This window comes from Rhinolophus hipposideros, assembly GCF_964194185.1.
Source record: "Rhinolophus hipposideros genome assembly, chromosome: 7".
In the NCBI taxonomy this organism is placed as follows: Eukaryota; Metazoa; Chordata; class Mammalia; order Chiroptera; family Rhinolophidae; genus Rhinolophus; species Rhinolophus hipposideros.
Genome location: NC_138053.1, coordinates 72,400,267 through 72,427,813, shown reverse-complemented (window position 1 = coordinate 72,427,813; position 27,547 = coordinate 72,400,267). Strand labels below are relative to the sequence as shown.

At 34.1% G+C, this 27,547-nt stretch overlaps 2 protein-coding genes across 5 annotated transcripts in view; one reads left to right on the top strand and one right to left on the bottom strand.

Annotated features, from left to right (window-relative positions):
• Positions 1-25,919, top strand: CCDC152 (coiled-coil domain containing 152; the record flags this gene model as incomplete). Its single annotated transcript, XM_081052878.1, has 8 exons — positions 1-643; positions 2,442-2,547; positions 6,528-6,596; positions 16,989-17,053; positions 20,115-20,217; positions 23,215-23,342; positions 25,117-25,200; positions 25,797-25,919. Exons 1-8 carry the CDS (start codon positions 557-559, stop codon positions 25,917-25,919), a joined length of 765 nt encoding a protein of 254 aa, XP_080909004.1. The 5' UTR covers positions 1-556.
• SELENOP (selenoprotein P) overlaps positions 24,592-27,547 on the bottom strand; it is a 44,940-nt gene continuing 41,984 nt past the window's right edge. For 2 of the 4 annotated variants that reach the window (XM_081052876.1, XM_081052877.1), the window contains exons 5-6: positions 27,313-27,547; positions 24,592-26,637 (exon numbers count right to left, since the gene is read on the bottom strand). In XM_081052876.1, coding sequence (XP_080909002.1) covers positions 26,621-26,637; positions 27,313-27,547 — 252 coding nt within the window. In that variant the 3' untranslated portion in view covers positions 24,592-26,620. The other 2 variants (XM_081052874.1, XM_081052875.1) reach the window with 1 other exon arrangement.

Here is a 27,547-nt window from a genome sequence, read left to right as displayed (position 1 = left end):
CATTTAACCTTAATTATCTCCTCAAGACCCTATCTCCAAATACAGTCACTTTGGGGTTGGGGGTTGGGGGGCACAATTCAATCCATAGCAATAAGCACAGTAACAGGAAATACAACAAAACAACATCTGTGGCATGGTAGTTAAACAAATATTTTAAATAGAGAATACCTATATTTAAAGATCATTCATCAGATTTGGTAATACATCAGATTTTAAGTCCAGCCATACTGATGGCAAGTAGATGAGTGTTGAATAGTTGCAAAATTAGTTTTTTTGTATAATAGGGACAAATAATTTTTACATATGCACATAACATTGCACTAATTTTAGATTTGTTTAGAGAAGACTCTTCTGGGGTGGGAGTGAAGAGGAGTGGAAAAGCCTTAATGCATTTGACTGTTGTTAATAATGGTTTAACAAAAATTCTCTGAGTGTAATGGAGCTTTAAGAGGTGCTCTATGAATAGAGTACAGAAACTTCAGCCTTTGAGTTATTACCACTATTATAGTGCTTTAGATTTTGTTTGTTTTTAACACTATTGTCTGCTACTTTAGACATGAATCAAAGCAGCGAAGGATGTATGAAAAAGATCAGCAGTGTGAATCTTGACAAACTTATAAATGACTTCTCACAGATAGAAAAGGTATGTAAATATGTCAAACAGTTGTAGTATATAGTGAAAAGTGGAACAGGTTTTGGCCAATGGAAGGAGCTGGGAAGAAAGAAAAATGTACCCCCAAAAAATGAGCAGGGTAAAGATAATTGAAATGTACTTTGCTAAGCCCTTTCTCATTTTAAAAATCTGTATTTAAAATATACCTTAAATCTAAATATAAAAAAAATAAAAAATAAATAAATAAAAATAAAAAATAAAATATACCTGGTTTGGGCTTATTTGTACTAATGCATCAAAATGTTTCTGGGGCAAGGGAACAAATAAATGATATACTTTTGCTAAACTTAGTAGGAAAGTACATACTTAAAGGTCCAAGATGTTCATAAACTCAGGAATGGTTTCAAAAAATTGAAGTAGACTCAGTCCTCAATCTCTTATCATTATGACTAACTCTAAATTTTTGTTTTAGTCTTTCCAATTTTATCTGTTGCCCTTTCCTTCTCTTTCACCTAAGCAGACCTATTTGAAGTCCTCCTTCCCTAACTCTGGACAAATTACATGGTAGACCAAATCTAAAAGCATGTATTAGGTTTTATCCCCTCCTGTGTCTCAGAGAGGACTATGAATAGCCATTGAGAAAATGTAGATGGATAAATTAAAGATTTGTTTTGTGAAGCAGAAGTGGGAGGGGAAATAATACCTACCTCTATTTTCTCTCCTTTTCTTATCATTTTTCTCTATTCTTTCTTTTTATCTGCACAATGTAGTATTGCCATAATAAAAGAATTTTCATTATGATGGTTATTTTGAGGTAACATTATGAGCTTTTTGAAAACAATGAGCTTAGGTTTTCTTAACCAAGTGATTCTTACCAAAATAAGAGAAAAGAGAAAGAGATTTAGCACAGTAGATGAGAAAGGAATTGGAACAATTTTCAGAGATTAATTTGGAAATATCTATCATATTCTTAAACATTTTAAATAAGAAATATTATTCATTTTTTGATGTGGCAATGGTATTGTGATTGTATTTTTAAGAGTCTTATCTCTTGGAGATACATATAAATGGTAATATTTATGTATCAAGTAATATGTCAGAAGGTTGCTTTGAGATAAATGTAGAAATGGTGACAATAGGGAAGTGGATAGAGATATAGATCCACTTCATGATACAAGACTGGTCATGAACTGATGATTTTTAAAGGCGTTTGAAGGGTGTGTGGCAGCTGTTATACTATTCACAAACATACCAAAGAGATATATATGTTCAACAATGTTTATTCATTGTCTGCAATAGCAAAAAAAGTAGAAACAACACAAATTTTCCTCACTAGGGGACTAATTAAATAAATTGCAGAATGTTCATAAATGAAATTCAATGCAGCCGTTAAAAAGAATGAGGTCGACCAATACATGCTTATATGACATTATCTCCAAGATAATAGTACTAAGTTGAACATTCAAGGTACAGATAAAAGTATAACATGATTCTTTCCTATAGTTGTATAATCATAAAATATTTTGGAACCATATATAAGGAATTGTTAACAATAGAACTGAGGGTTGAATAGTTGGAAAGAAGGGGGTTCAAGTTATGTAGTATTTTTACTTTTCATAACTTTTCATAACTGTTTTAATTTTTACCATGTGACTTTTAAAATTAAAAGTAAATTAGGAAGTTGGTTTATTTAAAAATATATGTCAGGCTTAATTATTAGACATTCAGGTATTAAATGTTTTGTATTTTTATTAGTCTTAAAGACATAGGTAAAAAAATAAAAATAGCAGCATTGATTTGATAATAATGTATATTGTTTCTTCTACAGAAAATGATAGAAATTAGTGGAAAGAACAATATACTGGATATTCAGTTGGAAAAAACTAACTGCTTATTAAAAGGAATGCAAACAAAGGAGGTCTCACTTAAAGAAGGTTAGTTCTTTGCTGCCTGAAGAAATACTAAGTCTAATGAGAATGCTTTTTGATACAACAGTTATTAATACTGCCCCATATATTTGTAAAATATTTTAAATTCACATAATACTTTCCAGGCTATCATTTCATTTTACCCTTAAGATAGCCCTGAAAGACAGATAGGACTGGCATTATTATTCTACCTCAGTAATGAAGAAACATGCAAGTAGACAAGAAGTTAAATAATCTGTGTAAGGCGACTCAGCTAAGAAATGGCAAGTCCAAGAATCAGTCTGACACTCTCCCCTCACTTCTTTGCCACCCATGCCAAGTGTGTCACTCAGCTCCCAGTGGCCGCCTTCCCAGCTGTGCCCTCAGTCTGTACCTTCTCTGCAGCCAGCCGCCTGGCAGGGAGCCTGGGAGCTTGGGCTCCATGCGATGAGGTGCTGCTTACTAAGAAATGTGCTGTGCTCTCAGGTGTTTACTTTGGGAGGCGGGGAAACTGGTTAGTTTGGGGGCAGAGACAGTCACTTTTCCCTATACTTATGTTTCGTGTGTATTTTATACTCGTATTTGAAAAAAAATAATTAAATTCTTTTTAAAAATCCAATTCTACTTATTCTAAATCTAACTGCCTTTTTGCTGGATAATACATAGCAGAAGAAAAAGCAAGAATGACACCTTACAGAGCCAAGTATGTACTAATTCACTTAGAGAGGAAGAACAAACTGTGTATATATGATTGAATTTATTCTACAATAAAGAATGAGATCTTGATAGACCAGATAAAGAATTTCTTTGCCAGTTCGAGATGGTAAATAATATTAATACTGAGAATATAAATTCTTTTCATTTATAATTGTATTTAACATTTCCAACTGCTTTATGAAATAGATATTATGCCCAAATTGCTAGTTAATGGTAGAGCCTAAATTTGAGCTCAAAATGATCATTGATTTACTAAATTATATAGTATTAGAAGTAGCTTTGTATTCTGAGCTCTAGTTTTTAAGAATTGAACAGGATAGTAGTATTCTTCGAATTAAATTTTAAAGTTTAATAGAAATGCTAATGTTTGCAAAGAAAATTGAAGCCATTATTCTACAATAATGAATGGTATTCTACCTTAGGAACAATTCCTTGTTGAGCCAGTTTCCTTTGTTTAAAAAAAAAAAAAAAATTGTGTTGGGAGAGCCACCTTGTGTTCAAATTGTGAAAATACATGTTTTTGAAACATTCAGTATACTTTCAGTTTCAGGACTTTTCAATTTGCTGATTACTGACTGAGGTACCTTCAGATACCATACTTCATGAATTGCTGGATTCATCCTCTAAAAGACAACTGAGGACTCAGTTTATGCTCCCTTAATTTTTTAATTGTAGCAGCTGATGTAGTAACATACATAAAGTAGGTAATGTCAAATGTAATTTAACCATCATTCTATTACTGGAAACTAGCAAGAGAGAAAAAGTGAAGGATGGTGGGAACTTTGTCTGAGAGTAAGTGGTGGGAATGACAGAAGGCTATTGGGAGAAGTGAAAAAACAGAATACTAGAGCCTTCTAACTGCATTAAGCTTTTAACTTCTGCAAAATACTTTAATTTCTATTACTGTACGTGCATACTGAGTGCAGGACCTCTCACTGAGGGTGACCTTTTGCATTCTCCCTTCACAGTAGTGGTTCTTGTGTTTAGTCAGTAAATATTAATAAAAGAACTATTGAAAACCTATGAAACAGTCACCATGTTAGATGCAAGGAATATCAAAATAAAAAAGATATCATCTTTATCTGAAGGAGTTCACTGTCTAGCGGGAAAAACCACAAATAACTACAATGCAATGTGATAAATGGAGAAAAGAGATATACACAAATTGTGGGACACAAAGGAGAGAGAGAATAACATCAACAATAACAAGTTAAATATTTGTGAGTGAATTTACAAAGAATATTTTCTCATTTGGTTGACAGAGCAGTCTTATATATAAGAATAGTCTCATATGTGAGGTAGGATGGGTATTACCCATACTCTTATTTTTCAGAGGAAGAACACAAAGCTGAAATAGGTTAAGTAGCTTACCCAGGTGTCATAGCTTGAGAGTAAGAAAGGCAAACTCTAATCTAGTTCCTCTGACTCCAAGTTTCGTGGTTGCCTCAGCATATCCTACAATTCCTGAGGAAGTATTGGATAAGCAGATTAAGAGCACAGGATTTTAAAAACCTGTGTTCTAGTCTCTATGTTCCATGAACTAACTGTGGAATCTTTGGCAAGTAACCAGACCTCTATGGATGACTCCCTACCTTTGTAAAATCAGGATGATACCAACTTCTCAGTAACATTTAGAATACTAATTGGGGTAATGTTTATAATGCATTTAGTGTAATGCCTGACACAGTAAACATTCAATAAATGGTACTATTACTATACCTAGACAACTTTTTATTATTTGATACAAATGCGGTATTTAATATTTAACCATCAAAACAGATGCCCAATTAGAATGACAGCTAGTCAGCATGTCATACTAGTGCATGCCAGCTGAAAATTGGTCATGGGCCTCTAAAACTGAAAGAAAGAGAATAAGGCTCAATATTTATTAGCTGTTAAGCACGTAAAGGTAAAATTGCCCTTAAACCTTAAAAGTTATATATCCTTTTTAAAATATTAAGTTATTCTTTTTTGAAGTTTTCATCATTATGTATTTAGCTAGTAAATTTAAGCTAGTGCAATCTGTGTTTCCTAACCTTATAGTAAAAATGTGATGGCACTATCACAAAGAGTCTCTCTCTGGTTCTGTTTTTGCTCTCTTTCCAACCTACTCAAATTACTCTGAAGAAGTTCTCCTGAGCTCCTCCTCTTGGTGTCAGTAAAGTAGTTAAAATCATACACTTCAGTGCTACACTGCTGGGGTTCACGTTCTAGCTCTGCCACTTGCTAGTTATAAGTGTGACCTTGGGTAATTCACGGAATTTCTGTGTGTCAATTTCCTCATATGTAAAGTGAGGCAAATACTAGGACCTACCTCACAGGGTTAAGAGGGCTAAATGATTTAATATTTGCAAAGCATTTAAAATAGCAATATATGTTATTATTTTCAGGCTAGAGCTCCTCCACTTACCCCTTTCTTGCTTCAGCTTACTATGATATTGCCTGTCTGTAAATCAATCACTCAACAAATATTTATGGGGTGCCTACTGTGAACTAACTGCTGTATATGTTAGGGAGAAATGGTAAACACAACAGAAAATAGTCCCTGCTATCCAGGAGCTTATAGCCAAGTGGACTGCTTAAAGTTACAGAGGTTTCCACCACTGTTGCAGCCCTTCAAAGTTTTAGCTGTTGCTGGTGATAGCCAAGAATATACTGAAAGCATATATGCACGTATCAGGCCACTAATGCTTGCAATGAAGGCTCCATCTCCCATTATGACGGAAGTCATTGGCACCAAAGTTGCTGATGCCGTGTAACTCCATATATTTTTTACTCCTTTTATTGCTACTCACTTGCCCTAGGACTCAGGCATGCATACTAAGAGGACAGGTTGGACTACGGTGAGGAAGTAAAGCAGTATCTTATCCCAAATGACACTTTCTCACCAATTCTGGCTCTCTGTCTTTGAACAAAACGGTGTACCTTGACTCTATCCTTGGGATGTTCTTTCATGGAAAACTCGCATGGATACACTCATAGTTCCCCAGAGAGTCCCCGGTGTGCCTTCCATCCAAGGCAGATGTTTCTAAGGGACCTGCAGGGAATCCGTACTAGACTGGATTTATTGTGCCTTAGAAAACTCATTACTAAATCCTGGATTGCATTTGACTTGTCTGGGTGATTAAAAAGTAGCTATTATATAATTTACTTTGAAATACCTGGTTGCTTTATTAAGATCTCATAATTGTCAATTAAATATTATTTTATTTTAAGTATTTCAACTTTGACAGACTAATTCCAAAATGAAAGCAAATAAACTTCAAATAAATGTATCTTTTCTATTTTAGAATGTGCTACTCTTCATAATATGATAAGAGGGCTACAACAGACCATTGAATATCAACATAATTTGAAAGGTAAGTTAGAAAAAATCAAATCTAAAAAAAAAATATGATGTATTTGAGCACCTTTAAAAATAGAGTTTTTAGATCATTGGCAATAAATTCCTTTTAATCTGGTCTTGTTAGATTCATCAGCTCAGGGAAGGATTCCTTACTACTTAATAATATCTTTCTCAACTATTAGGAAATAAGAAATGTCATGATGAACAGAACAATTCAGTCATATTCTGACAGGGACATCAGGGTTTTACAATCTGTCATAATAATTACCCTTATTATTTTCAAATGTTTAGATGTATGTTTATTCTCAGTAGTACTCTTGGTCTTTACTAACCCCATGTTCAGTTTTGAAGGGTGGATATTTACTAGTAATTACATTATGAATATTTTATTCAAATTCCAGTGATAGTTTACTATTTGATTTTTTTTATCAGAGACTAAGCCACATTTGTGTAAATGAAGCTGGCACATTCAGCTAATCTTATTTTTGCTAGTCATGCTAACCCAACAGCCTACCATGGACAAAACAGACAAAGCAACCAAGTGTTTTATCCTGTTCTGATTCAGCTACAATACAGTGTTTGTGGGGTTTTCTTCTACCATATTGGAGATTAAAATAAACTGCCTTCAAGTTCCCCTCCAACGTAAAACTTACATCAAACAAGAATTTCTCATCTTAGTCTTTTCCTTTTATCATAAAGTACTTTACATATGTAAGTAAGATATAATAGTGATTTTATATGCAATTTATTTGATTTAGCATGTTATTCCTTACTGTCTTTATAATGTTCTAATTGAGATTTATCTTTTTTTAACAATTACTATTGTTTGTTTTCTCCCATTGCTTTCCCTTAAAATATTTCCTCAAATGTTAAAGAAACAAATATAAAAATTGTATTAGAAGACTTCACACTTACATTGTCAAAAAGCAAGAGTAATACAGAAAGGATTCATTTTCCATATTAATATACCACTAAAAGCTGTTCTGGAGATTAAGAAGAGTAATAGATGGGGAACCATACCATCTCCAATGCCTTTTCTTTTGGCTTATTCCTGCAGGCTTCTTTCCCATAAATATTCACTTTACTTGGTACTAGTAAAGTGAGCATTCTGCTCACTTTTTCCCAGTGTTTTATCCCCATCCCACACCTGGCTTGGGCTTTCATTTTCCAACTTCAACGCTGATGATCAGAACAACTTTTCTCTGTGACTAAATGTAACACTTAACTGCATTTTAAAAATATGTGAACAGTCATAATTCTTTGCAGTCCTATTATTAGGTTTTAAATGGCATTTAATCTAACTCTTTTCAGGATTTTGTTTAAATAAAGCATCTACCAGAAATTAAAGTTAAATATTTTGAAATTCCAAAAAGTCAATAATGAATATATTATTTTTTGTAAAAGGATATCAAATATTGACCAGTAGTCAAGAATACCATCTTTGCAAAAATGTGGTAGTACTAATTTTTAAGTAGCTATTCCTGAATATGGATAGTCCATGGTGTCTGTCAGAAAGAAATAGTGATTCACTGATTTCATTTATCCAAAGCTTCTATAGGCATTGGTTTGGGCAAAGTGAGAGATGTGAACTACCTGTCTTTCACCTCTTTTCATCCATTTGATTGTCAAGATTGTATGGTTAATTTCCTTATTTAGGCTACAAAGTGGTTACAAATGGTTGGCTCCCCAGAAACTGTATCCTCTCTTTCTTAATAGAAACCTGATTTTTTTTCTGACATTCATTCTTCATCCAACCACATACCTCAGGGGCAGCTAATCATACCCCAGCTCCAATGGGAGGTTTCTGGAATAATCTCCCTTTCTCCCAAAACTAAAGATGGATTGTATTCTTCTGGCTGTTGATAAGTCTGCATGTAATGCTAGAATTTATTACAGACTTCTTGCTTCCACCCTGAAAATTATGACAGCATTGAGGATAGCAGAAAGAAAATACTAGACAGACATGGTGTCCTGATAATATTACTGATAATATTGCTAACAATGTAATAGTTAGACATTTACTGTTAAGCTACTGTGAGAGAAATGATACCTCCCTTTACTCTCATCCATCAATCTTTTCAGTAGGGGTATATGGGCTGTGTAAAAGATGATCCATTGAGATGCAGAAAGAAAACATTGGAATTTCTATTTATCTAAAAACCAAGACAAATAATATGATGAATATCTAATAATGGAATTTATTCCTTACTCTCTCTGTATATCAGTTATGCATCATTTATGATACACAAAATTTCTCTTCTCCCGAGGAGAGTGGGAGTTCTAAAACTGAACTGCTGCATCTTTATTTTTTCTTGAGTCTCAGTGCATTGATATGTGGTACAGCTTACACGTGCCTGGGTTTATATATTAGCTACTTACAATCAAACAAATCCTTTCAAAATGGACAAGAGCTTTAAGAAATAAAACACAGATTAACAATCATACTAATAATACAAGTACAAGTCAACAATAAGGAAGTAGCAGAGCTGTCACTTCTACCCTGTACACGTTCTTCATCGGACATATTAAAAGGTTAAAAGTGAAAATCTATCATATCTGATGAAATGGTGGCCAAGTAACTGCTTTTGGGAGAAAATTAATCTATAGCAAGATTTTCAAATGGGTTATTAGAAGTGATTCCATCGTTAAGTGATCTGAGAACTGAAAACATGTCAACTTTCTCACTCGCACATTAAACTTAGCAATGAACACTAAATTCAAACAGTGATCGATGATTCTCAGTGATTTTGAACTGTTTTGTTACATGTTTGTTTAAAAAAGAAACGTTTTTAAACAAAAAGAAAAGCTTATAAGAACAAGTAGCATCAAAGAAGATAGATATCTGGCAAAATTTCAAACACCAATTGTGGAATTGGTGTTTAAGAGTGAAAAATAGTATCATGATTTATAGTAAGTACAACGGAGTGATGGATTTGTTCCATTAAAACCAAGAATGATGTCAGAGAGGTAGTAGATGGGGGGGAGGGTATCACTTTGTGAGGGGTATAAATGTCTAACTATTACATTGTTTTGTGCACCTGAAACTAATAATAAAATTTTTTTTAAAAACCAAGTATCAAAAACAATCTGAATATTGAAGCCAGCCTTCAAATTTCTATATCAAAGAGTTAAATCTATTTTTGTAAAAATTATCGATGCATTTTTAGTTCCATTGTCACACTAACATCTATTAACATTAGTAATAATTGTATAATTTATAAATAAATAGACATGAATTGGGGAGTGCATGCTCATTATTTTTAAGAGGACATACAGTTGTAAAAGTTTGGAGACTTCTAGTTTAGAATACCACATCTGTGTGTCACTACTTTTTAGATTTTGTTACTTACATTGGCCAGTCTATTCCCTGCTAACTTCTTACCACTTACTTGTGAAAAAGTGGTCGGTCCCTCTTGCCAAGGTATTAAACTGTTTGGGGCAAAAGCATTGGAATTTCATAGCTTCAGGGAAAACTTGAGTCTTTTTCATTCTCATGAGTGATTGGATGATCAAGTTAAGTATACTTTATGAGATGTTGTCGTTGCCAGGACCAAAGAAGCCTTTCCTGTTATTACTGCTAACCTGACGCTGGGAAGGAAAGTCGTGAAGCAATATTAATGAATTACATCTGATATGCTGTTTATCAGGGTGGAGAGAGGCAAGGGCCCATCATGCAGCTTATGCAAAAGTATTGACATCTTTTTAGAATATGGGCTTTTATTTCTTGTTGCTTGATTCTCCTATCCTCTACCCCCAAATTTGGTCTTTATAACTTGAAGAATGGATCTATCCTATCGTTGAAATAAATGTGTGTTTGGAGTTTAGGATATGGACGTGGCGTATTAGAAATAGAGTATGATTTATCACAATACAAGTAACCCCGTATAACACGGCACTTCTATAACACAGTTTCATTCTAACACAGTTCGAGGATTGGGGAAACCCTCGTACAAATTCAGCATCCTAGAATATGGTTTCACTCTAACACGGCTTGAGAATTAGAGAAATCCCCGAAAACACAGAGCGTAATGAGAGCTTTTAAGAGCAAAAAATACCTCATTTGAAATTTTTCATTTGCGCATGGATGTCGTATCAGATTTGACTGCAAAATTTTAAAATTTATTAGAATTTTAAATCCATTTTGCTCATGAAGTGTTAAATACACACATTTTAAAACTTTGTGTTTTTCTTTTTACTACATTATACATAGATTAAAATTTTTCAGGTATTATTCAACCTTTTTTAAAGAAATGGTAATTATGTTTTTCACTTTTGTGAATTAATTTGTAGCCCTGAACTATGTCTGGTGGAAATAAAAAAATACTTCTTAAAAGACATTTCATCTTGTTAGATCAAAAATTACAAATTTTTAATCAGCTTGAAAAGGGGGAAAAAGTTTATGTCGCAGAAACCTTGGATTTAAATGAAGCAACAATTTGGACTATACAGAAAGATAGACATAAAATTAGAGCTTCCGTTGCTGCTGGTTGTTCTATCTCCGCAAATATGACATCTCGTCCCAGAGCACAATAATTGAGAAGATGGAAATAGCCCTTAGTATCTGGATTAATGACTATTCAAAAAAACAGATTCCACTGGACACCAATATTATTAAACAGAAAGCTTTCAAAATCTACAATTACTTAAAGTAATTGTGAAGTAAAGTAAAGTAAATGTAGAATCTGCTATTAACCCCAACTTTGTTACTAACAAAGGATGGTTTGACCGTTTTAGAAAACATCTTTCATTACAAAACCTAAAAATTCAAGGAGAAAGTGCATCAGCCGATAAAGAAGCTGCCAAAACTTATCCAAAGGAATTGCAAGAAATTATTGAACAGGGTGCATATTCAAAACATCAGGTTTTTAATGCCAATGAGACCAGTCATTGGTGGAAAAAAATGCCCAAGAGGACATTTATTTCAAAAAATGAAAACATTGCACCAGGTTTTAAGGCATCAAAAAACCACATAACATTACTTATGTGCAGTAATGCTTCAGGCGATCCCATGGTAAAACTATGCTGGTTTATAAATCTCTCAATCCTCATGCAATGAAAAACATAAATTCAGGGGACGATAGCATGGGTAAAAACAAAGAAGTTAAACACTTTACTCTAAAAAGCGTAAAAAAATGCCTAGACTTAGCCAAACAGTTGGAGCGGTATTTCCTAAATGAAGATCCTTCCACTGAAAGAGCACAAAGTTTAAGAGAGAACTTCACAAATGCTTAGCACCCTATAACGAAATTTATAAAGACCCCTCAACTAAAAGCAAGCCATCTAAAATAACAGATTTTTTGCAAAAAGTACAGAATAGAAAGTCAAGATAATGCTGAAGAAATTTCAGAGAATGAAGATATATTGTCAAAAAGAAAACACCCTCAGATAATGGTGCTTACTAGTGATGACAAAGAAAACATTATTTAATACATATTAATATGTTAATACTTTTGGTGAAAATTGCTTTAATAAAGATATTTCTTTTAATTATAAAATATAATAGTATGATTTTTTTAATTTTTTGGAACTTAACCCCTTTTTTTGTACTAGTTCTTTGTTTTATATAACACGGATTCACATAACACGGCATTTTTAGGAACCTAACAACCATGTTATACGGGGGTTACCTGGATATCGAATAGGAATTTTTCTTGTATTTTACTATTGCATAGTATATTACTCTATATGCTAGTTTAGGAGAACCCCCCGTACTTTATTGTATGAAAGATAAGGTGGCATGCCTTCTAACTTATGATTAGTGGTTACTACTAGAGCAAAGAAAACAAGGTTCTCCATTCAAGAAAAATTACCACCAGTCCCAGATGAAATGAATTTCAGGAATTTAGTTTACAAATTCAAACACATGGGCATTCATATGGAGGAAAGAGAAACCCATGAAATCGGCTACAAATACAGAGCACCTCCAAAATCAGTAGAATTCATATTTGTTTTCACCAGTTGTCTCTAGATAATTTCTGGCAACTTAATATTGCTTTCTTCATGTCTGAACTGAATCTGAATAACTTGGATTTATTTATGCCCTTATATTCTATCAGGGTAGATTTCAAGGAAGACATTGTGATATATAGAGTACAACTTTACTATACAAAAATTATACTAAGCAAAATGATTTAATAAAAATTGATCATTATTGATAAGAATGTTTTAAAAAGAGCAATAGTGTATAGTTCAGTGCTATTCTGTTTAAGATAATAATCTGAGAAAGGCTAATCCATGATCAGTTATTCCTTAAGAAAAAAGTATTGCTTAAATTAAAAGTCGTTTGAAAAATGCAGAAATACTTCTTTCAACATAATTGTGAAAAAGATTTCCTTACAATAATTTGACATTTAGCTTCTAGTATATCATTGGAAGAAGGCTATGTTTCTATAATCATCTTTTGTATGGGAAAATTATCTGTTATGAGTACATATTTCAGAATCTTAATTATTTAAAAATTGACTCCTTCTAACAGAGATTTGTTACAAGAGCATCAAAAGGAAATTGAAGAACAAAGCCTATGAACAGGCCAGCTATGTAATTTTCAGGAATAAGTGCACAACAAAAATGTGGAGCCCCATGTTCAAAAAGCAGGAAAAATATAACATTAAAGGCTCTAAAATATAAAGCTTTTTGCTTTCTTCTGTGCTTTCTCTCAATTTGTCAGTTTTTTTATGTTTTTAATGTTGCTCTAAGTAAATATAAATAAATACAATTTTTAATTACGAGCATGAATTTTACCATTTATCTTTATGTTGTGCAAACGACTTTTAAATACAAAGATAATAGTATTTAATTCATGCAGAATCACAAAAGTACACAATTAATACTTTACGACTTGTACATTCATATCTATTTCATACTTACCAGAAAAGTGGAAATGCTGCACAAAACTACCTCAACCATTATTTTATTCATTTTGCTTCTTGATATGCACACGTTCTACCAACACTCCACATTCAGCTTACTTTCAGTGAATAAAGAAGGACCGAAAGGAAAGGGAACAGTGAATTTCCTTCTTTCCCTTTCCTTCTGTGTCATCATTTTCAGCATAATTGGTTAGCTAGTAGAGGGAAGTACAGAAGTTAAAAAAGCCTATTATAGAGAGTTACTTGGTCATTTGTGTTTCTTAGATTGCCATTGCTTTCTTTTTGCGTTTGAAGCAAGTTCTAGTTCAAAGGGAAAGTGTGCCCTCTCAGATCTTTCAGGGCCCTTGCTTACTTAGTTGTAGATAGAACATGCTTACCTTGTACTTGTACCTTTGAGCCTTGCTGAACTCCCAAGCATCATGAGTCCACCAGAATTCAGTGTTCATGGGGCACTGCAACTGCTTCGTATGAACGTGGTGGCAAGGAGCAGTGGACATGAATATTGCTCATACGCCTAGATTCTCTGCTCCGTTGTCCCATTGGAATTTACTTGCAAATACACATTCAAAGACAAAATTGTTAAGAATTTCAAAATGTTAATGGCACAGTATTTAACCAAGCTGGCACCCTTCTGAGTGCAGGGCTCTGTGCAACTGCACACCTAAAGAGTTTCCTCCCAGTTTGATACCAAAAGAGAATAACCAATGTTAGAAAAATATATTGCAAAATTATTAGAATCCGAGAGATTAAAGTGGATTTTGACTAGGTCAGAGATATTTGCTTGTCAAATATCAGGACCAGGTGGACTCTACAGTGGTAAAATGCTATTTGAATTTATGACTACTACAGCAAGAGTAGCAAGAGCCTTCTACCATAACAAAGTAGCCAAGGTGGGAATATGTGTTTGACAATCTACTGTAGAATCTGGTAGGATGATGGAAAAAAGCAGTGCTGACAATAACCATGTTTATTGTACTACAGATGAAAGCCAACAAAGAGCCAACTGAAATATAAAGTATTAAAGAGGTTAGCTATGTCTTCAATAGATGGCTTTAGTTCACAGATAAGTCCTGGGGTTTTATTTAGCATACTTATAGATATGGCAAGCCAGATCATGCCCAAGTAGTATAACATTTAGATAGTTTGATCAATTTTTCTGGCAAAGAGAAGACTTATCATTATTAAAATGTCCATTTTCCTGAAGTTAATATACACATTTAATGCAATTTTAATTAAAATACTAAATTTGGGGGTTGGATAAATGATTGTATAGAATAATCTTAAATTTCATTTGACAAAAGAAACAAATAAACAAGAAAACTATGAAAACTAAAAAGAATGTGGGGGAGAGGAACCTCCATTACCAGATAACGATATGCTCTGAAGCCATTAGAATGAAATTAATATGGTCTTGGCATAGGGGTGGCTGGCTAGCTCAGTTAGTTAGAGTGTGGTGCTAATAACACCAACGTTGCCAATTCGATCCCGGCATGGGCCACTGTGAGCCGTGCCCTCCTTAAAGTAAAAAAAGAAAAGAAAATATGGTATTGACATAGAAATTGAAAAATATGTGTATAGCCATAGAAAGAATAGAGAACTAGATTCTAGAAATGGGCCCCAATATTTGTTAATGTGATATATGACACAAGGAATATTTCAGTTTATTGGAAAAAGAATGTCATGTTAACACATGGTACTGGCACAACTAGTTTTCCATCTGGAAGAAAAGAAAGCTGACTCTTTCTCACCATCAAAAATAAATTCCAGATGGATAAAAGACTTTAGTGAAAAAAAAATACAAACTTAAAAGAAAATCTGGGACACAACATGTACAATCTAGAGCTGTGGAATATCTTCTTAACCAATCTGGGAGCCTTAGATGCTATATAAAGAAATCACAGACCTACTAGACTTTCTTAACAACACAACAGAAACACCAACAACAACAGTGAAAAAAGAAGTTGGCGTGTTATTTTGTCAAAAAACATGTTTTCAAATACCAATATACTTTATATCTACAATATACAAATAGCTCTACAAATTGACCAGCATAGATAAATAAAAGTTTTTAAAAGGGCAAAAGATATGAATAGAAAATGGAATGTGTATTTGTGTATGCATATATATGATCCAGAGGTTAAGAGCATGGAGAAAAACACAGAAAGATACACAATTACACCAGCAATGTGGAAACAAAGGGAGAAAGAAGGAGAAAAAATGAGGGAGAAGAGGAAGGCATAAAGAAATGGAAGAAAGAAGACTGTCGTAAAAGTATCTCATTGTGTATGATATCCTATTTATGTAAAATTATAAAAATGTATTTGCATATATGCATAGAAAAATTAAAGACTTAAAGGAATATCCACTTTTAGGAAATAAATTCTTTGCAAAGTAATGTGTATAGTACAATTTTATATTGGTAAAAACAAATAAAACCAGTAGAAATGTGTGGTATGTTTACATATAATTGTATAAGCTGGGAGAAAAGTCGGGAAGGGATACAGACCAGGCTGTTAACACTGATAGCTTCGGTAAGCTGAGTAGGGAGGGGAAAGATGATTAGTTTCCCTTCACAAGTGCTTCACTTACTAAAACAAGCAAGAATATTTTTATAAATTGGAAAACATCAAACACCTTTTCTTGAGCTTTTTCTTGTCTGGGAATTTCTCTATTCTTCAGTTCTAACCAGCTTTGCTGGGTCGAGTAATCTCAGTTGTAGGCCCTTCCTCTTTTGCTTCTGTTATCCAATCAGTCACTAAATCTCCTGGTGATTCTATCATCTAGTTATCTTCGTTTTCCTTTTGTCTCCTACTGCCACTGGCCTGATTTAGTCTCCTGTTATTTCTTACTTGATCTATTGTTATTGATATCCATTCCTCTAGGGTCAAAACCCTCCCATTCATCCTCTACACTGCCAGATAATCTTTTAACGAGTCATTTCACTTCACTGTTCAAAATTATTTAATGACTCTGTGACCTGTGAAATAAAATTCAGTCATTCACATAGACTATGTCTACCTCCCAATAGGATATGGCCCCAACCTATGTAAGCAAATCCTCCTCACAGTTTACACTCCAACAATACTGTACTTGAATTGTAATTTTCCCAAACATGCTGTCCTCACTCAAACCCAGTCTTCTATACAGCTTTCTGTAACTGGAATGCCCTTCTCCCACATGGGTTAACCTTATCATTTGAGTCTTAGCTCAAGTGATTCTTCTGTAAATCCTTTCCTGACTTTAAGCTGAGTTAGGCTTTTCTTACACGGGTGCATTTCAGACACATTGCATTACAGAGCAGTTATCATAACATACAACTACTTACACATCTGTCTCAGCAATAGGCTGTAGATTCTTTGAAAAGCAATGTTTTTTTGTTTCACCATTCCCAGCGTCAGTACTCTGTGCACGTGGCCTAGATGTGTAGTGGATGCTGTTTGCAGGTGTATACACGAGTGAAAACTTGAAATGTTAAACATATTCCCAAATTAATGGAAAAGTGCTATAAATTAGGATGCTCTCTGATTTTTACACAGGTGAAAATGAACAACTGAAAAGAAATGCTGATCTTATGAAAGAAAAGTTAAAATCTCATCAACAGGTAAGTTTATATATCTTTACATCAATCAAATTCCTGTAGAGCATTTGTTCTCAAATTAGAAACAAAGTGGTCATCTTCTTTAATAAAAACAGCCAAAATTTATTGAGTCAACATGTATCTGTGTGCAGGTGTGTACCAGAATTTTTAATAAATTAAACTTTTTTAAGAAATAGAGATTTTGAGAACCCTAGTCTTTTTCAGACTACAATTTACTAAATCATTGCACTTTTTCTTTCTACCACAGTTACTACTATTTTGCTACGTATTTTTAATTACATTAATAGAGATTTTATTCTAACTATTACTTACTACTTTTAAACTTTTTTACTATAAAGAGCCTTTAATCTTTCTGTTTTGAGTAATATATTGCAATTTTATTGCACCATCTAAATGAAGGGAACATTATGTGGATCAGTTAATTCTCTCCCAAGGGCCACCACACCCTCTGCTACTTTTTCTTCTCTCCTATAAGAACAGCATAGTGATAGTAGCAATTACAGACCATACAACACAGTGACTAGCATGTAAAAGGTGCTCAGTAAATATCAGTTCCCACCCCTCTGCCCCTTGGGAGATTTATTATGCTGATTTTTTCTCATCTTTTAGGAGCCAATATACCAAACTCTAGCAGACCTAAGATTTCGAAAACTCAAGTTTTATCTGTATCAAGCTTAGATACAGATACTTAGATACTTCAACCTGAAAGATCATCTCTAAATTCAATCTGGTTCCTCACTTGAGGAACCTCTAAAGAAACACAAGCTAATTCTAAAACCCTGCCAGAGCTTCTGGGTAATTCTTAGGAGTAATAAATAGCATCTGGCTGTGCTTGAAAAATTTAGCTTCTCACAATCAATTCTGAGGTACTTTAAATATCTCTGGACTGTATCACACGCTGTATTTTTCCTTGTCTTTATCCCTTTCCTTTATTCTTTCCCATCCTTTCCCTACCCTCTAGCACTCAATAGTAGATGAAGTCAGGGTGTAATTGGGGCTGAGAAAAGGGGGAGAAATTTTTGCCTCCTTTCTCTTCTAAAATGGCGAGCCATAGAACATTGCTTTGTCTTGAATACTATAGGAATTTTCAGTGGAATGGAAATTAATGAGAAAACACCACAATCCAAGATTACGAACTTCTTTATTAGCTGCTGTCCAAAGCAAACTACCGATGACCTTAATCCAATAAAAATTCTCTAGTACAAAACCTCCAGGCCCATCCAAAACATATGGAGAACCACTGCCTAGTAGAAACAAACTCAGAAGATACCATATTTATGGGACTGGGAGAGGTTTTGTAACTTGTAGACAGAGAATCCTTAAGTTTTGTAATAACAAAAATACAACCAGAGGCTATACCTTGTCAGTTAAAATTCCCAAGAAGGCAAATGAAAAGAAGGCAACCAAGAATAACTTATTGGGTCCTGGTCCCCTTAGAAAGAGGAAGGGTTTAGATTCCTTAGGGCTGGTACAGACTAAAGTGAGGAAGAAGAACCTAGTGAAATACAGCCTGACCCCAGCCCAGACATTAGGACACCTTCACTCCTGGAGGTTGGAGTGAAAATCCTGGGTCTTATAGAATTCACAGAAGCATTCCACCTTAGTGGGGCATCTTTAGGTGGCAAAGTCAATACAGGTGAAAAGATACATAGAATTTGTCTCTTTTTGTTTCCCAGAGCAGCAACTACTTAGTACACCCAGTTGAGTCAGGAATGGTTTATAAATGCCACTCAGTAATTGCCCATCTAGAAATCTAGACACATGCATATGAAAAATGGCAATTTATGAGGGTCACCCCTATATTCACCTGCCAAGCTTTAAATCAAAGACAGTGGTTGGATAGGTTTGGCCATTTTTCCAAGTTTCCTGGCAGGATAAGTAGCACAAATAGGAATCTAGATTATATTCCTTTGAATTTATGTAATCTGGATGAGTGTACCTCTATTTTTAATTATACCCATCTCAGCCAACAGATCTTGACGTTTTTTATGTCTTCAGTACCACTGAATATCTATTAAAAGCTGTGAATCCTCTCTGAGAAAAATGTTCACACACACATGCATATATGTGTATAATTTTCCATACAATTTCAGGAAGTTAATGGAGCCTCGAAAGACCATTCACTAGGTCTAATCTAAGAATTTCTGACTTAAATAATTCTTATTGGCACTCTCATTCATTCAACAAATATATATCAAGAGATTTACACTAGGAGTTGGGAAGACAACAGTGATTAAAAACAAAGTCCCTGTCTTTTATGGTGTTTAGAGGCTTTTCTTGACCTTTTGCTTTCATTATTGTGTCTTTCTTACTACCCTGCTTCAGTATTCTTCCTACTTGCCTTTTCTTCTGCCGTGAGTGATTTCTTTATGAAGGAACATACCACTAGGAAAATTGTAAATTTTATCTTTGGGGAATTTTTCTTCCATCACCTCTCCCAATGTCCCTGTCTGTATTAGCATAAATCACCTCTAACGTTCAACAACCTAAAAAGCTAATCACAGGCACCTGCTGAGCACTTCTCAAATCCCAAATCCATCATTTTCTAGCCTCTCAGACAGCTAACCTTTACCTTAGGTTGTGCATAACCTATTTCTGGGAATTAAGGATGTTTATATAATGTTCAGAAATGGAAGTTTCAAAGGGATCCCACATTCAAAGGGATTCATCCTACAGTAGGATATGCTTACTACCTATCGAACGGTGCCTGCTGTTGCTCTAAAGTATAGCATTGGCTTTCTTGGACGTATTTTAATGTTGTTATGGCATTTATTCATACGATTAAACAATATATTTTAAGCATCTATGATATGCTAAACACTGGTGATGAGCATTCAGAAAACAAATATAAAAAGACGTTATCTCTAGATGATTTCTATCTCCATGGGCCAGAACTTAGTCCTTCTCAAATGTGATTATTCAAACAATGAACAATATCTTTCTTCTCTAGATATGATTACATATAAAAATTTAATATAAAATTTGAAAATGTCACCTTTGTAATTAATTAAAAGTTGTATACACATATTTAAATTGAAGAATGAATATATATTTTAATTTTTAGGAATATAAAAATAATATTGCCAAACTTATGAGTGAAATAAAAATCAAAGAGGAGGGACATAAAATAGAAGTAAGGAAACTTTATCAGGATATGCAGAAAAAAGGTAAGTTTTTATTTTTAATTTACTAAATTCTAAGACATCATTTAAATGAACATTTAAATTTTTTTCAGTAATAGCCAGTATTCTTGAATGAACACTGTCTTATTACATTTTAATTTAGGTTTTATACCTGCCTGTATATTTATGTGATATAAATTGATGTTTGCACTTAGTATTATTTAATATGAAGCAATTAATGTCCTTATAAAATTAATATAAAATATATAATTAACTTTGATATTTATATGCTCAGCATATTGAGCATAATTTCACTAATAAAATTTTCTTCCTTCAGTAAAACAAGTCTGAACCTATATTGAAAGCTAACTAGTTTCATAAGGGTATTAAAAACTTCTTAATGAGACCACATTTATGCATATCATATGCAAAAAAATCAACGTGAAATGGATGAGTGGTCTGAATGTAAACCTACATCTATAAAACTGCTAAAAGAATTCATAGAATATAATCTTTGCAACCTTGAGTTAGGCGCAACTTCTTGGAAAGAAACAAAAAGCACAACAAATTTTTATCTTTATTAGAAAAAAATTCTAAAATGAACTTCACCAAAATTACTAACTTCTGTCCTTCAACATTGTTAAGAAAATGAAAAGACGGACCAGAGACTGGGAGATAATACTTGTAAATGCATATCTGTTAAAGGACTGATATCCAAAATATAAAAGAACTCTAACAACCCAACAATAAGAAGTCAACTCAATAAGGAAATGGGCAAAATATTTGGATGCTTCCCCCAAGAAAGGAGTATACAGATGGAAAATAAGCATCTGAAACATGTTCAACATAATTAGTGTACAAATTAAAACCACAAGAACATATCACTGGGAAAATTGTAAACATACAAAAAAAAAAGGACATACTACTTTGAACCTTTTAAAACTGCTAAAATATTTTTTAAATACTTGGTATTCCAAGTATTGATGAGGATGTGGAGCAACTGGAACTCTGATCCCTTATACTGGTGGAACTATAAAATTATACAGACACTTTAGAAAAGAATTTTGGAATTTCTTTGAGTCCTCTGAGAAGCAGATAATTATCAAATCCCTATACGTTTATAAATTATTTCTAAATCACCTGTGGATCAACAGAGAAATCCTAAAGGAAATTAGAAGATATTTTGAACTGAATTACCTGGATTACATATCAAAACTTATGGGGCACAAATAAAGCTGTGTTTATGGGTAAATTTATAGCCTTAAATAAAAATACCTATATCAAGAACTTAGGGGGGGAAAAAATCAAACTAAGCCCGAAGAAATTAGGAAGAAAGAAGTCAGATAGTAATGAAATTACAAACACATACATAAAAAAGAGAATCAGATCCAAATTTTTTTGAAAAGACTAATAAAATTGATTAACATCAAGACTGACCAAGAAAAATGGAGAAAGTACCAATTATATCAGAAATGAGAAAGAGAAAATCACTTCAAATTTTAAAAAGTGAATGAACTCCGTAATTAACTTCATAGCAAACATCTTTCTGCCAATATATTTGAAAATTTTGATGAAATAGATATCTTTGAGGGGGAAAAAAGCACACAAGAAGAAATAGAAAATCTGAATTGTTCTATGTCTATAAAAGAAATTAAATCTATGATAAATATTTTTTCCCACAAAGAAAACTCCAGGCTCAGATGGCTTTCCTGGTGAAATTCAACAAAACATTTCTGGAAAAGTAATGTCAATCTTACACAATTTTTTCAGAGGATTAACAAAAAAAGAGAGGAAACATTTTCCAGTTAATTTCATAAGGCCAACATAATCTTAACAAAACCTTGCAGGGGAATTATGATAAAGAAAATCACACACCTGTCCTCCAAAATAGTATCTGAAGATGGATCCATTTCAGTGCTTTAGTTCTTGTTTTAACCACAACTGTTTTGCATTCATATCTTCAAAATACTGCCTCCAGGCACATAATGAGTATAGACTGAGACCAGATGGAAGTCCATTTCTCTAAGGTTTTGGATAGCTAAATATATTCTTCTGGACTTTGCCTCATCCCAGGCTGAGATGGGACCTTAGTGTTAGGCCCTGCTCCTAAATCCTAAATATGGGTAAGGTTGATTGGTGAAGATGGGGAAAATAGCTTCTAGACAAAGAGAAAATAAAAGCTAAGATATACAGAGGGGGACACCTGAGTCGTACTAGGGAATAACAGTCCATTTTCTACCTTTTCTTTGCACTACACAGAGAAGTTCAGCAAGATACAGGCCACTGTGGCTAGTGCTGGATTCTTTGACTTCTGAAATTGTTTTTTGAGAAAGTGATGGCCATACTTAGAGGTATGCTTTAGGAAGATTAACCTGGCAGCAGCGTTTAGGGAGCTAGAGACTAGTGATAGTCTAGAAACAGAGTCCAACTGAGGAAAAATGAGGCCTGAAACTAAGAAAGTAGTGGATTAGTTGTAGATGGAGTCCCTTATTTGGGGGGCTTGTTGTAAATTAACTGACTCTTTTCTCCCTAAAATCAAAGATTTCCTGGAGTCTCCCATCCTGGATGGCATGGTGTCACTTACAGGAATAAGGAAGTTGAGAGAAGAGGAAGTTTGATGACGCATAAAGACATGGTGTGAACATCAGAGAGGCCAAATTATAGGGAATAGAGTATAGCAGGTGTTTGATGTAGCTCTTCAGTCATCCAGTAATTTGGGGCCCTCTATACCTAAGAGCACAGGTTTTGTATCCTTCTTTACCACTAAATCTCCTATTTATTTTCTAGGCCATTGATGTTTTGAGTCCAAATTAGTTTATTTGTTTAAAAGCATTCAGTGGGTGACTTTTGTGTTTCAAGCGTTTTGCAGGGGCTTGTCAAAAATATCTAAACTACTCTGCATATAAACAGTTTCTAAAAGTACTACATGTTTTTATTAATAAAACTTACTTTCTTGTGGATTGTTTAAAATACTAAAGAAATATAAGCTTATAAGATTTTGGAAATGTTATGGTGAATTAATTTTATTTTTGTTTTATTCAGTTGAATTAAGTGAAGAAAAGAATAAAGAACTGATAGAGAAAAAAGAGGTAGAAATTTCAGAGTTAAATGCAAAGTTAAGAACTCAAGAAAAAGAAAGGCAAAATGAAATAATCAAACTGCAGCTAGAGGTAAATGCTTATTAAGACTGCTAAATTTAAGGATGCCTCCCTTAGTCTAGAGGCTAGACCATACTTTGGTCACCTTTCATCACAGTGAGAGAAATTTCAGGAGTGAAAACAACTCTGAGAGGGCTTCACACACCCTCATTCTCCATCTCACACAGTGCTCAAACCCCATACAACTTAACTCCGCTGCCTTATAGCACGTGGCCTGATGGTGGGACTCTTCAGTCATCAAAAAGTCCTGGTTTTCAGAAAGGTATTGTTTCCTCTGTGAGCAGGGATCAGATAACTCAGGGAATACGTGGATTTTACAGCTGAGTCTATGCAGACTTCCCAGGACTACCATTCCAGCAGTGGGGAGTTTCTAATCCTTAACATTACTCTCTTCTCAGCAGAAATTGTTGAACACTGGTGAACCAACTAGAAGTCCCTTTTTCTTTGTTTAGGATAAAAAGGGACAAATTTCTCCCTAATAAATTGTGTAGGAAAATGTGTATCAAAGGGCAGACAAAACAGATTTTTTTTTTTTTAATTTAAAAGGATTTCAAACAGGGCATCTCAGAGGCTGAGGTTGCAGTTCTTGTCTGGGAAGCCTTTTCAGTATGTTGTTTAAACGGATGTCAAAAATCTCCAAGATATTGATATCTAGACAATGTATTTGTCCTTTAAATTTTTTTCTAAATTTTACCAATCTCCCTTTCCATCGTTATTTCATCACTTTCTCCCAGCCTGCGTCCCACTTTACCTCATTTTATCAAAATACACCGGCTTAGTTAACTTTGTTTTCATGTTCCTGACAGTTTGGTATCCCTGGGGTTCTTGGTGAGGTAGTGTTGAAGACCGTATAATCATTGAGCAAAAGGGGACTTTGTTGATTTTAGAGGCTCTTTGCTGCTGCTACTGCCTTCTGGTCAAGTGTACCCATAAACCAGAGAGGGCTGAGTGGCCAACTGAGACACAATAGTGCATGTTTCAAGACCGACCATCAATTTCTAATGCATTGATTGGGAATGTGCACCGTTTGCCATCTGGGGCCGTTAGCCCGTCTGTTGTTTGACTGATATACAGAACTCTTGTTGCTATTTTTTTCATTGTAACTATCCCGAATATCTCCCCAATCTGGAACACAACCTCACAGAGAGTTTATTCTTAGTCCACAGAGAGTCTACACTAAATCCAATCTGAAGTGAAAAATTATAATGGAAGACTTTGCAAAAAATATGACCTGTAAGAATGGCCTCTGAGAATTCTTTTTAACCTGATTCAGTTTAATGTCAGACCAGCAAGAAGTCAAACTAAATCAACAAAATCATGTCCAAATTCTACTATTCAGCCTCAAAGTCTATACAGGTGTATGAGTTTTCTCCCATGACTGTTGATTGCACATTTTCTTTACAAAAGCACAAAGTGATGTAAATATATTTTTATCTATCTTTAACTAGAGTCTCAACCCTTTAAACTAGATTCTGACCCCACATGATAGAAGCACCTGATGTCTCGAGCAAAAGATGATGCTGACCCCACCCAGAATCTCTGCCCAGTATTTGGTACCTTTAAAAAAACTCCCCAGGTAACCTTAACATGCAGACAGGGTTAATCTTGTTTGAGAGCTCTTTGCTCTTTCTTAAAGACTTTCTATCTTCTGTTACACAGAGAGTACACTTAAATTACGATTATATGTCAAAGGATATAATGGATTATACTTATGTTTATAGAAACAATTGTTTCTAATTGTTTAACTAGAATGTTCTCAATGACTTTCTTTTTAAACTTGACCCAGTTTGATGCCAAACTAGCAAGAGTTCAGACTAAACCAAAATCATATCCAGCTTCTACTGTTTTGCCACAGAGTATCTACAGAAGGGTATGTGAGTTTACCTTCCTTGGCTGTTGCTTAAGAAAATAAACACACTAATGTGTTTCCATAGAAGTTGTCTAATATTTACTAACAATATACTTAACAATTGTTCTTAAAATATATCACACAATCAGAAAAATACTAGATTTTGAATAATCTTTAAAGGTCCCTTTCAATTTAAGCAAGTAAAATCTTAGTAGTAAATTAAACCATTAGAGAAATCCTGACTCTTTGGACCATCTAAAGAACTCCATAATATATTTTGGACTAAGGCTGACTTACTATTCTGAAGTTACTTAGTCACTCAGATGGTCGGTTTTTTATTCAACTCTTTAATTTATGCTTTACAACTTCAAGCTATATAAGGAGAAGGGAACAAACTAAAACAAATGGTGCCAATGCATGTTTTTGTATCCTTTTACCAGCTTTACCCCATTAAGTCCCACAAAAATAAAATTATAAACCTTTCAAAATAGGGTGTCTTTTTTAGTACCTACTTCTACTTAAACCAGAAGTATAATTTTTATTGTTGTTTTGTTGTTCCTTGTATTTAATAGTATTATTTCTGGATTGCAATAACAAAATTTTTCTGCTTCATTTAGAAGCTTCAACATCTTCAAGAAGAAAAAAACAAGGAGATTGCAGCTCTCCGTAATACCATTCATGATTTAGAGCAACGCCTTTCTGTTGGCAAAGAGTCCTACCTTAAACGTAAACGGTTTTGAGTACAGCAGTAAGCTCATTAGTTGCTATTTAATCTCTTTAAAATCAGTTGAAAAAATTCACTGTTATTTAGAGTCAATATGACATACTGCCTAAATAATAACAATAAATAAAAGACAGCTTTAAACTATTTTTTTATTGAGTTTATTGAAACAAATCCACACATTGGCCAACTTTGTACTGCATTCTCACTTAATAGTATTAACCATAAAGGAGTTCAGGTTTATAGGACAGGAGTTTACCTATTGAACCATCATTGACTATGGAAATACTTTCTAAGCAATCAAGAGATAGACAACATTCTTTTATCTTTCCCCTTATATCTTTCAAGACAAGCATTCTCAAATTTTAAAGAGTGTGATGCAATACCAGACAGAGAAAACAATATATAAAGGCTTCACTCATATATGGTAGTAAAAATCAAGATATGAGTCTTAGACATAAAAAAGTATAAATGGATATTTCAAATGCAGTCATAGCAAAATACTCATATGTTAAGTATTTCTAGATCTTAAAAGATAAAATTCACTTCTTTCTTTAAAAGTTTAATCAGTTAAAATTATAAGATTAAAAAGACAATGGTAATATTGTTTTGAGAAATAAGAAAAAAAATGGAACACATGTCTTTGTCGTTCTTCCTCCATTCTAAATTGCTAACTATCCAACAGAAACCCCTAGGTCATAGTTTATGTTCCTGTTCTCATTAATGCAAGTAGAACGCTGGAAAAAGAAAAAGAAAGACATATTAACCAAATGCTGCAATCACCTTTCAGCTGCCCTGTAATTAAAAAAAAATGGATTGGGTCACAATTTTCTTTGATAAAAATCTTAAAATTTGGAGGCCCATATAGTAGGTTGCTCTATGTTTGCACAAATCCAATTCTTATTTTTTGATCATTATTAACTAGGTAGCTTATAAAAATGCTGGAAATGAAACTGTGTCTAGTCTGACTTGGGGAGTAGAACCCATTTGAAACATTTAGTTTGAAGGTCATTTTCACATTTCTGGCTTATTTTTTCAGCTTCAATTGCTGCTGGCTTCTGTGGGCTTAAGCTGCTGCCTTTCCTGTCAGGCAGCTGGAGGCAAACGTCACTGTCAAGATTCAATGACATTCTCCTCTGCCCACAGTCCCTGTCAGCTACATAAAGAGGGGAGCTTTTCTTTACACTGTCAGGTGGTTGCAGACCCTGTTTTTTCAAATACCAAATGTCGACAATGTCAGCATCAGCTACTAGGAGCCGACTCTGAATCTTTGGGCAACTTTCAGAGTAACTGATTTATACATCTCCTTCCTCAGAGTTTCTTGTGTGAAAGAGAACTGACAACTGGCACATCTCAGTTCTTTAGGTGACCCTGTTTCTGAGGGTCCTTGAGGTTATGGTGGTGATGGAGACCTGGAAGAGTGGGATCCTCAGATGCGCTTGGCGCTTCTGGTTGCTGGTTCTCTGAAAGCTGGCCACCCCCGATATGCTGATGCCCACGCGCGGGGTGATGGTGATGGTGATGGTCATGGTCATGGTCATGGTCATGGTGATGGTCATGGTGATGTGGCTGCGGAGCCTCAGATGTGTTGCTCACGGTACCCAAAGATACGTTTTTACAGACGAGTTCATCTTCCAGTGTCTGGAA